Source organism: Pinus tabuliformis, chromosome X, assembly GCF_031772625.1.
Source record: "Pinus tabuliformis cultivar Carrire ecotype Pingquan chromosome X, CPIR1, whole genome shotgun sequence".
NCBI lineage: Eukaryota > Viridiplantae > Streptophyta > Pinopsida > Pinales > Pinaceae > Pinus > Pinus tabuliformis.
In genome coordinates, this window is record NC_142308.1 from 230,836,869 (window position 1) to 230,848,953 (window position 12,085).

The following is a 12,085-nucleotide window of genomic DNA, read 5'->3' on the forward strand; positions in this document are numbered from 1 at the left end:
ACTCAAAACCCACACTAAATATTAAAATAACATTATAATATAATTAAATTATAAAAATTAAAGTACCACCACAATTTACATCATAAATAAACTTAGTTTACAAACGTTAACCAAAATTAGTGGAAAATTTTATTTGGAAGTGGTTACTCAAAACCCACACTAAATATTAAAATAACATTATAATATAATTAAATTATAAAAATTAAAGTATCACCACAATTTACATCATAAATAAACTCAGTTTCCAAATGTTAACCAAAATTAGTGGAAAATTTTATTCGGAGAGTGGTTAACGGACCCAACTTCATATCCATCACTTCATAAACCGCCATTGAAAATGTTTTAAAAGCTATTCCAACCTACGAGGATGCCAGAAAGGCAGGGGAGCCAGGCAAGGCAAGCCAAGCCGACGATAGGGTACTCGCACCACACAAGCGTATTTATATACTTTACCCGCTTCGGGTTGACATACTGTGAACGCTGTTTCGCTCTACAGCAATAGGCTGCCTTTTCATTCGGAGAAATAAATTTGGAACCGTTGCATTCAAGAAATACATTCGGAAAAGTCATGGAACATTTACGTGAAAAGATTTTCCATAAACGTTTTCTTCCACGAAGGACAGCTCTGCTCCGAGCTTTCACTCAAGGTATATTATTAACGTATCATTTAAATTATTTTAGTTCTGTCGAGGGATATTTATTGTTTAGACTATAGATTCATTAATACGATTAGGCTGTATATGTAGATTGTTAGATTTAATTAAATATATACAGCTTGATTGCATTAATGGGTTTATCGTTTGTTAAATATTGATTGCGAAGGGTTTCAGGTTTGTTGTTAAATATTAATTGCCGAGAGTTTTCAGGTTTGTTGTTAAATATTAATTGCCGAGAGTTTCAGGTTCATGGTTAAACACGTTGTCATATCTTGTTTAAACTAATATCAGTATATACAATGATATCAATCTATTAATGAGCTATGAGCCAAGCAATATGTATTACTTGTTAGATTTAAAATAGCATATACTACTCCGCCCATCCCATTTATAAATTGATTGCATTGTATTGGTTGTCCATCATCAATATTACTATAACAATTAAACGTTATGTTTATTGCAGAACTGCACCTTCTTGTGGAGAAATGTGACCCTGCAGGTAAGTTGAGTGGACTATTGCTTTTGAAAAATTGAATATTCCCTGTGAATTTTATCAGTTGAAAGACCACCTACTAATAATTTGCAATGCAGAGGATCCTTTATGCCTCTACGCCTCCTCCCGAGCCACATGGGCCGTAAAGCCACCGGAAGAATACCATCCTTGTACCCGTCCTGAGCACTACGTTGGCGTGAATGAGAAAATGCTCGAAATGAGCTTAATGGAGTGGATTCGATTTGTAGCCAGGTGGTCAGATGCTTGGTTGCTGAGATGTGCGTTTTTCAGAGGAGCTCGCCTTAATGCAGAGCACAGGTTAGATCACTCCATGAAAACTTAGTTCTTAAATTCTGCTAATAATCCAGTTGCACTTTAACGTTAACTTTCCTGCAAAGTAATGGTAGTGGACCCTCAGTGAACGTTCGTCTTTAGTGCTGTATTGAATCTAGTTAATGCTACCTTCATTGACCATTATCCCAGGTTCATAAGCTGAAAAGAAGAATTTACATGTTTTCTTAGTAGCCTCTCTCTTAGACAGCAAATCGGCCATCCAGTTCTGTTCTTTGTATATGTGATCAAAATTGATAAGTTAGAAGGTACTTACCAAATTCAGGATACCACTCATCTGGTTTTGAGGGATTGGAGGATTGAGGCTAGTGTTATCCAACACCCATTCTATGAAGCGTTTAACATCTCTGAATATCTGAATACTCTCTATCCCCAACTATTTTTCCACAATAAATTGTCTTACTGTTTGTACATTGTCTGACTTCCCACCAAAAATTAAAGTACTTTCTTGGATTAATGACAATAATAATCCCACAGGCACACTGCGTCCTATTGCATACTCCAACAAAGAAACCCACCCAATAATTATTCCATAAAACTTTGAACTAGTTAAACCTTTTAACTTATAAATAGCTCACACCAATTTTTAACATAATTTTATTTTAAATTTTTCTAAAAAAAAAAAACTTTACTTTACAAAATGGAAATTGAAATTTTTTATTTTTGTTTTTATTTAACATTAATACAAATTAAGATCATTATTCACAACAATCTTGAAATCATTACATAATCTTTATTATAACTTAATTTTAAATGCCTATATAATATTCTTACAAAATAGTATTTGAATAAACCAATAGTATGTTAAAAAAAAAATCTCAAACTTAGATTACAAATTTGTATCTGGAAATACAAATTTGTATTCGGAAATTTCCACCTTTTGAAGTATATATCAAACTTCACAAACCATTTTCAACTTTGTTTATGGGGAACTTGAAATGATTTGCATGTGCCAAATAAATTTAGCACAAACAACCGTAGTTGCCTACTGTACTTCAAACTCATTATCCCTCTCGTTATGCATGCACTTTGGCACACAATATATTATGACTATTCTGGGTATTATTCTGATTTGGGGCTGCCATTTTTGCAGGGCCATTCTATTTGACAAGATAAATAGCTTGAGCACTCTTCTTGAGGAAATCGAAAGATATTATGCGTCCGAAGGGATACCACAAAGTGTCGAAAACATGTACAATATGAGAAATCTCAGGGTTATTAGAGCGAGGAACACTAAACCTACTGAAGTTGGGGAAAAGCCAACGAATAGTGGTGACATCAAACGAAAAGTTGAGGATGAAAAACCTAATGAAAACCACTTTGTCTTAGAAGATAATCCTCTTGTTTTGGAAAACGTTATGAGGAAAATCAGGGCTATTAGAGCGAGCAAGACTAAATCCTTTGAAGTTGGCGAAAAAACCGGGAATAGCAGTGACATAAGACGAAATGTTGAGAGTGAAAAACCTAATGAAAATCACGTTGTCCTGGAAGATAATTCTCTTGTTCAAGAAAAAGATGAAACTAACTGCGGAAAATGCAACAGGTTATACAAGGAAGGCCAGTTTTGGATACTGTGTGACGCCTGCCACACGTGGTATCATGGGCGTTGTGTGCGTGTGAGTAGGCAGAAAAGCGAGGACATTGGATTATACAAGTGCCCTCAATGTCGTGTGAAAGAAAGGTCCATGAAACGTAAAAGGGAATAGCATGATTGGTTGTATGCCCTTCCATTCTGAAGTTTTATAAACCTGTCTGCCATTTTAAAGGGCACGCGTCCAATAAATGTCAGGAAACGTTTTTCCTGAATAGTTATGTCGCAGAACCCTTACTTTCAGAATTCAAACCATTCTGGATATAGAATGAATTAGAACTTCAACTTCTTGATGTTTTTTTTGGCAGTGATGAGAAAACTGACTTACGGAAGCGGTAAATAGAATTTTTTTAGGATATTGCAATATTATTATGTTATGCTACTGAATCTGGGTGAGGAGGTTATCATTAAATCCTCCTAATTACTTTAGTTATATATTATTGATATTATGTATTGCTTATAATATTTGTCAATTTACATTAGTATCTAATCTGGGTGAGGAGGTTATCATTAAATCCTCCTAATTACTTTAGTTATAGATCATTGATATTATGTATTGCTTATAATATTTGTCAATTTACATCAGTATCTTCCACAAATCTAGTACATATTTATTCCCACGCTTTATTATCTTAGTTGCATTAAGACAAACTCAAACTCCACCCTTTAATAGCTTAGGTGCATTAACAAAACCTTTGGACATAAAAAAGTGCATTATCACCTGCTCAAGGCTCAGTTTATAGGATTTCGGCAAGAAGAAATTGATGTCCCATTTTCTAAAGAAATTGGAATAATATGTAACAGTATATTAAATGTATTAAAAAAGTGAATCAAAGTTGTTGGCCTAAAATAGTTATTGAAGAAATGGATGTCTTATTCTTAATGTATAAAAAAATGAATCAAAGTAACAATTGGCCTAAAATGATCATAGAAATATATTGAGTGTGCCTAATAGTTAAGAGCATGTATTTTCTCTTAAAAGGTCACAGGGTTAAAACCATAGGGAAGGAAGGAAGAGGTATCAACAGTAAGCAGTATAGCATTGTCTCAAAACCAAATCCCTTTAGATAAATCTTTCTAATAATCTTTTGATTCCTCAAATAACACAATGAAGAATCCTTTTGAGCATAGCTTTGCAATTTTTAGTCCATACAGAATGCATCCATTGTTAGAGATTGACCATGTGGGACTAGAAGCCATTAAAATGACAGATTAAGGCTACCTTAGAATAGAGTTGGTGAAGTTCCTCCATACGTGGTTGATCCACCTTAGGAGGGGGTCAAGCATGGATCACATCTTTAAAATAAAAGGTTCTAGAGGAGGAAGGCTTAGCTCCAATCCCCCCTCGTAAACGTAGAACCATAAAAATAGTAGAATCTTTACCAATGATGTAGGCTGAGAGAGAAGCATTGTCTAGTTAATTACCTTAAAAAAACAAGCATTGCATGAATAAGGGGATACTTAATCGAAGCTCTAAGTAAAACTTGAGGTCATAAACCAAATTTGAGAACAAAACCCCAATGAGTAGCAACTTTCTTGAGGGGATCTTAACAAAGATCTAAAAAGAGTTGCAAATCTCACACTTTGTCTCTTGGTAACATATAAGCAAGGAGCAACCTGTGGGATCCTCGACTCGCCCCTCTACAATATCTACTTCTTGTTGCATTTTGAACAAGATGTGCTTCCATTACTAGGGTTTATGTCCTTGTTTTCCCTCTTACTCCTTTATGTTAAAAATTATTGCAAGAGAAAAATTAACAAAACAACAAAACATATAACATGGAAACATGAACACCATGTTTACTCTCGGAAATCCCAACTCTGGGGAAAAACTAGCCAATGGAATTCCATAAGATCCCTTGGCCAAAAATCAGCCAAGTGAGACTTCACTTCTCACATCCCCTAGCCCATTACAATAGAGTCATCACCTAGGCTTTTAAAGGCTTCATTACATGAATTCCATGGGCAGAAAACCATGGGTAAGCTAAACCACAGGCTCGAAACCACTACCATTTGACCTAATCAACTTTGACTCTTTCCTTGAGTCAAGTTTACCTAACAATCCCCCCTTTAAACCTTGACTTAGGGTCTCTCTTAACGAAATCCAAACAAACCAATCAAGTGAATTAGCGTTGCTCACTCTAGTATTTACCCTCCTCAAATTTTAAACCTAAGGTATTTGTTAACCCAGCATGCCCCCTATCACCTAAATCTAACACCAAACTTTACTGGAAATTTCCCATGGTATGCATGCCTTACTGGCTCTTATAGCAATATTCCCATTTACATGCAATAAAATTTTGAACTCCATCATGATAATTTTTTTAATTATTGTTGTTATATAATTTGTTATTATGCTCTCATATTCACACATATGATGCTACTTTGTTGTGCATTCCATCCCTATTCATTATGGATGCTCTAATTTACCTTTATGGTTATCAACATCTCCACGATTATGTAATTCCATGCCCCAACACGTCCTGCTAGTTTATGTAATCCATTGTATCATGCTTATGCCTATGATTAGAATGAAATACCATGAAGAGTCCTTAAACTCCACTGACAATAATTGTTCCTCCTTCATGCAAATTAAATTTCGTGTGCAATGGTTAGCACTTGATTAGGGAGGCTTGGTGCATGTCATTTGCATAGGAACTAAAACTTAGTAGCTACACTCGCTCTTCCAACAACCTTGAGCTTCCCATAAGAGGACTTGAACATTTTAAAATTTTCAAAAGGCGAAAAGAACATAAGAGAATAAATTCAAAATAGGAAATGGAGTAGACTCAATATTCACATTACTCAACAATTGTTAAATAAGATTACATAGGAGACAAGAAGTACTAAATGACTAGAGTGAAATTCAACTAAACTCAACTGAAATCAAATTGACTATGACACCTGGATTGACAATTATGACACTTAGAAAGCAAGAACTGGTGGTTGGGATTATTTTCTCCAACACTTCCTCTTAATTACAACCACAAAAATTTAAACTAAGATTCCTACTAGTATAAGTCTCAACTAGGCTTATAATGACAAAAAAAATGACATCAACATTTGGGCTGGATTTTTTTTCTTTTCTTCTAGATTTTGTATCCTCTGAATTGCTTCATCTTTGTCTTTTTGTTGTAGGCTTCAAATTCTAGTTTGTTCATTTGGTGTTGTAGCTCTTCCATTTGTCCATATATTTCCTTCTACAATATAAAATGAGAATAAAATTGTATCTATTCAGCACTCCAATACACGAAAAATTCATTATCATTTTCATTTTCTACAGCATTCATGCTACCTTCAACATTCATTGATGCGACTTCTATGCAAACTTCATCAAAACATGGTGTTGCAATCCATGCTTCAAGGAAATTTAATTCTTCTTCAAATTTTGTTGATTCTTATAGGTTGTTGCTAACATATACACACTGAAAATCAAGTGTGCTTCTCTCACCAAATAACATCATATATATGATATTCTTTTGTTGCATCATGTGCAACCACTCATCACTATCTAATTGTTCTTGATTGAAGGTAACATAAACAATTATAATTGTTGGATTCACCATACCACTGGGTGCTCCAACGGAAGCTTCACTATCATTAGTAAACTTTGTTGTTGGCTTCACTAAATCATCATCCACTTGTGGTTGTGCCCATTGGGATTCATGAGCATTTGTGTGCTCTTTCTCTGTTGCTTTTGTAGATTCTTCATAATCATCATCTTTGTCATCCACGTTCAAGTGGGATTCACCAAAGTATTTATATTTATGTAGATATGTTTCTATAGATCCACCTTGATTTTCATCCTCAATAGGATTACTCCCCCTTACACCAAAACTATACTCAAGGGTTTCCCGAGCCTCCTTGGTTGTCTTTGCATCTACAATGAGGGGAAGAAAGTTATCATCTACGCATTCCTTCATGCATTTCAATGTGAAGGAATTCTTTTGCCTTTTGCCTTTCATCTCTCTCAAATATATCTTAAATAACTCTTTTTGTTTCTTTGACTTTCTCAACCTCTTGGTATTTCTCATTTGTTTAACATTGGATGACTATGACTAAACAAGAAAATTGAATTGCATACATAATATCTGCATGTTGTTGCACCTCTATGCTGGATTCTCACCTTCTTACCTTCTACAAAATAGACAAATCTACAAATTCTTTATAATGCAAATCATTTCACAAAATATTTCACAAACCTCTTTAACATTGTTTCTATTAAAAACGAGTATTGTAACTTTCACAACTAATGTGAAAAACACCCCCATTGTTTTTTTTAAATACTCTTTTTTTAAATAAATATCTTTTGTCCTTTTTGTAAAAAATAATCAACCATTCAATAAAGCCCTTTTTAAAAAATTACATGAGCCTTTTTAAAGCACTTTGCATTCAAAAATTACACGAGTTCTTTTAAAAAAAATTGAAATGAACTCACCAAAGTGGAGATCTTAGATGAATGACATTTTAATAAAATATGAGGCCTGTTTTTTTTTAAATCTTGAAACATGATCCTTCAAATGTTGATTTTGTGTTCTTTTTAAGTGGTCTAGGTTGCATAAAATTTTGTAACTCTTTTAAATTTATAGTGCTAATGCATGGTTCATTGCTACGCGGATGAGTTACTCGAAGAAGCGTGTAAGTGATGCAAAGTAATGTGGTTTTTCAAACAGCTCAAGTGCATTCTAACATGGGCTTCAATAACATGATTGTTCAGACCGCTCGAGTTCATTTTTGTCAACGCATCGAGGAATTTAAGAAAAAAATAAAAAATAAAAAAACTTTTTCATCAATGCACAGTGATTCTTCTCGGCGTTCAATGGCTTCGAAGAAATAGGCTTCTTGGTAGGAGTGGGATTCCTTGCAGCTGGCTTCAAACAACATAGGCTTCTCACAGTTGCTTCACGTTCGCTCATGTTCTTTGTTGCTCTCTCAAGGAGTATTATGCAGGCTCGCACTCTTCTCTTTGTTTCTCTCAAAGAGACTTATGTAGGTTGTGCTTTCATACCATTCCTATTCTCACCGTTGCTTCACATTCGCTCATGTTCTTTGTTGGTCTCTCAAGGAATATTATGCAGGCTCGCACTTTTCTCTTTGTTTCCCTCAAAGAGATTTATGTAGGCTGTGCTTTAATACCATGTTAAAGATTGCAGAGGTGATGCAGCCAAGGCCGCTCCCAGGCCACTTCTACCAGGATCCTCCAACCTCCATGCATATAAAAGCTTGTTCATGGAGTTGTAATCTCATGATTTATAACTATAAGCTTCACATACAGATTCAAGCCCATCATTTAAATACTTCGTACATTCCCATCAACCTCAAAATATATTGCTGAACTTAATTAAGGAGTGCGCCTTACCTTTAAGATTCAGCTGCCTATTGGTGAAGTCTTAACGGAGATTTATATCCACGTTAACAGCAGCTATATATTGGTGAAATTATAAGCTGGGCCTTGCCATGGTAACGATTCATATGCTATGGACAATGCTATATGTATGACTCTAGACAGTCCCGGTACAATTGCAATGAACCAATAGTCTCGGTGATCAAACGATGACTCAACTCGACAATACTTCAATTCTAAAACCGATACTTCCGTGGTTGCTGCAACTTATATCAAATCGTTCGCAGCCTCTGTTTTCATATGTTTCCATTCGAACTGCAGGCATTCTCTAATTGAACACACAACGCCCGCAAACACAGCGTTCTGACAGAGACTCTGATTATAATACTTGATAGGCACTATTGCCCTGATCCGGAACCCGCATCCGCAGTGGTTGGAACTATAGCGTTTCCGCTTCAAAACCCCTGGCTTCTTCGTGTTGGTTTCATAATGTAAAATCTCTTACGACTAGTTTCCAAAGTCTCGGCACCGGATAGTCCCAACCAAGCATGATAACCTGCGTATCTTCAGTCAAAGATTTAAACACGCATATACAGCGGTTAGAATTCGTTCTCGGCAGTATGTCTTCAAAAGGAAGTCACCCGGATTAATACACCGCAATTTTCCTATGAATCAAAACCAGAACTATCATCACCACGCAAATTCAACACTATATAACAAGCATATATGTGCGCCACTATGTGTAAATGGAGAATCAAGACTGTCTATATATCAACGAAAAGAAAATCGATTCACCATTATTATCCTGCCCATGCATGGGAAATAAAGCCATTAGCCCTTTATGCAAATTCAATATTATATAACATCAGTTCTGCCCCATGTGCAGAGCCATATCTTAGAGCCGGTTAAACACAAGCATATCCATGCAAAGTCAAATTCGACATACTTCTTTTACATAAAACAAACATTCACACACTTATATTCATGGCCAGATATGCAAATCCATGGCCCTTTTACAAACTGCCCGAAGGCTCCCAAGGAGAATACTTGCTCACTTCTCACACTCACTCCTCACACACTCCTTGCTTTCCATGCCTTTGAGGCTCCCTAATTTATTAAACTTAGCATGATAAAAAAAATCCTAAAATCACTCAACTAAAGCTCATGCAATGCATACATATGGCAAAAGCATCTTTTCATCTTTTTCCCTGTTCTAAAATAGAAAAGCTATCCTTATCACTTAAAGGTCCACATCCACTCCTGACTAAAAGCTCTCCTAGTTTTATTTATTTTGAGAATATCTAAGTAACTTGGAGTTTAGAAAACTAATGCATGACCCCTATGTCTATTATTTACAATAATTTCCCTTTTTGGGTGGATGCTCCCGCATCATACTCCCAAGGTAGAAAAATTCATGATCTCCTGATCATGTGTTCAGCTCCATGTTTGCCTGGATCCCATATCTTGTGTTGTAACTTTGCACTTGCCGCTGCTTCTGTCTGTTCTTCTCCGGGTCTCCATATTTTATGATGTTTTGCTCCACTAGCTGTACTCTTGCAATCTTCTACTGTCTTCCTCTTGCTGCTTCTCTTTTGTTTCACTGCTGCTGGTCTCTTTCGGAATTCCTTCATCATCATCCGCCTCATCATTTCAATTTCTTTGTCTAGCAGATTTTCTCCAGCTTCTTCAGTAAGAACTGTACTCATAAAACAATTGTTAGAATAAAAAATATAAGGCATCAGTGCCTCTTTTTCTGCTAGTGTTGTCTCAGCTGCCATCATAAATGTCGCCCCACATGTTGCTCTAGCTATCACTATGAATGGTGCTGCCTCCCAAACTTCCTATCCCTCTGCAACATTCATTTGCTTGTCACCTGCAATTTCATCTGCAACTTTTTCCTCAGCTTTCGCTGGCAACACTTCAATATGTTGCTCTGAGTTTCTTCCCAGCTTCTCTGTCAGCACATCAGTATGCTGATTCGCATTCACCATGAGACTGTCAGCTAGTCTCGCCTTCTTACCATCTATCTCTAGGATGTCTTTCTGCTCTCGTTCAGTGTACTGAACTCTTTCATCTGCTGCAATCTCCTTGTCATACTTTGGATTCTCCAACCAATATTCCAACAATGCAATTTCTCTGTAGCATTGCTGAAGCATATCATCATCACCTGCATTCATACGAACTTCTTCTTGTGCTATAACAGTTGCACAAGGTTGTACATCCTCCTTAGTAAAACCTCAACTAGTGTTTGGCCAATCATCAGCTGGTCCTTCTCTTCCTGCATCAACATCCTGATTAAACTCCTTCTTCCCCATCTGCTTCTGAGATCTTGCTAACTCATTATCGATCTGAACAGCCTTCAGGTTCAACTCTTCTTGCACAAACTCTAAAGCTTGTTTATCTTCCTGTTCTGTACCTGCAAACATGCGCAACTCATTAGTTTTAAAACCACAAGACTTTTCAGTCTTGACTGCTTCCTTCAACATTTTTCTTTTAATATATCTGCATGTGGGAATTTCAAACTCCAACTCTGGCGCAAGAACTCTAAGTCCCTTTTTCAACAAGGCAATCACAATTTGCTTCAACCTCCTCTGCAACTGTCGCCAAATCACTCTCTTTCCCTTCAGTGGAAAGATCCATTTTCCATTTTGATCTTTCTGCTCTTGCAGCCATTCTTCCAGTACCTGCAATTGTACCTTCATTACTGCAATCTCTCTTTCTCGAACTCCTGCAGTCATCCCATTTTTGTGCCATTTCTCTAGACCTCTTCTCTGATTCTCCATGATCACCTTCTCCAGCTGTATATAAGGCCCATCTACCTTCTGCTTTTCCAAAACAGAATTTTGATTCTGCTGGTCTTTTTCCTTCTTCATGACAGTATCAGCCAATTGTCTTTCACCTGCAAACATCCACAAATTGTCAGATTTAAAAATATATGACCCTTTGGTCTTACTTGAAGTTTCAGTCTTCCAGCCTTCATCTTCACTATCTCCCAGAAATTCTCCTTGTTCTGGTTCACAGATGTATTCTTCCATTTCAACTTCCTTTGGACTCATCTTCTTGCCATTTACCTTGGCATCCTCTTTCTTATGTCCTCTACCGTGGCTTTTCCCTGAATCTCTGCTATGACTATCAGTAGTCATCTTCTCCTTCGCCATGAGTTCCTCACTTATGAGTTGCATGAAGCCTCTACCACAGCAACCTCTCTTGCTGCCACTTACCTCACCAATCCTTCCCTCCAGATCTGGTCTTTTGGTAATCATTGGTCCTCTGCTGGAACCTTTCGAGCATCCTTTACTGCTCTTGTAGGCTTCTCTCATCTGCAACTTTATTCAACCTCTGTTGAATCTTCTTTGCAACAAGCCTCTGCAACAGCTAGTCCTCCTGGCTGCAATCTTACCTCACTAAGCTCCCCTCACTTAGTCTTTTGGTAAGCATGGTCCTTTTCCTGGAACCTTCTCCTAAGCAACACCTTTGCTCCCTCTAGGCTTCTGCAATCTCCTTCTCTCTCCTGAGAACACTTCAGTTGTCCTCTTTATCCAATTCCTTATTGGATTCTTCAGGTTCACTGCCACTTCTCTGCAACCATAAACTTCAATTCACAAATTTCAAATCAGAAAAATAATCTCACCTCTTAAGATCTTGCATGA

At 36.6% G+C, this 12,085-nt stretch overlaps 1 protein-coding gene across 1 annotated transcript; it reads left to right on the forward strand.

Annotated features, from left to right (window-relative positions):
* The first annotated feature begins 568 nt into the window (after nucleotides 1–568).
* On the forward strand, nucleotides 569–3,206 carry LOC149139203 (PHD finger protein ALFIN-LIKE 2-like). The gene is made up of 4 exons (XM_089450635.1): nucleotides 569–647; nucleotides 1,120–1,155; nucleotides 1,248–1,467; nucleotides 2,594–3,206. The coding sequence occupies exons 1-4, from the start codon at nucleotides 569–571 to the stop codon at nucleotides 3,204–3,206; spliced, it is 948 nt and encodes a 315-aa protein (XP_089306761.1).
* Nucleotides 3,207–12,085: the final 8,879 nt, after the last annotated feature.

Excerpts from the sequence above, each read along its gene's own strand:
- LOC149139203 (XM_089450635.1), top strand. The coding sequence starts at position 569 with ATGGAACATTTACGTGAAAAGATTTTCCATAAACGTTTTCTTCCACGA. Across the intron at positions 648-1,119 it reads GCTCCGAGCTTTCACTCAAG|AACTGCACCTTCTTGTGGAG; the intron begins GTATATTATTAA and ends TGTTTATTGCAG. Across the intron at positions 1,156-1,247 it reads GGAGAAATGTGACCCTGCAG|AGGATCCTTTATGCCTCTAC; the intron begins GTAAGTTGAGTG and ends TTTGCAATGCAG.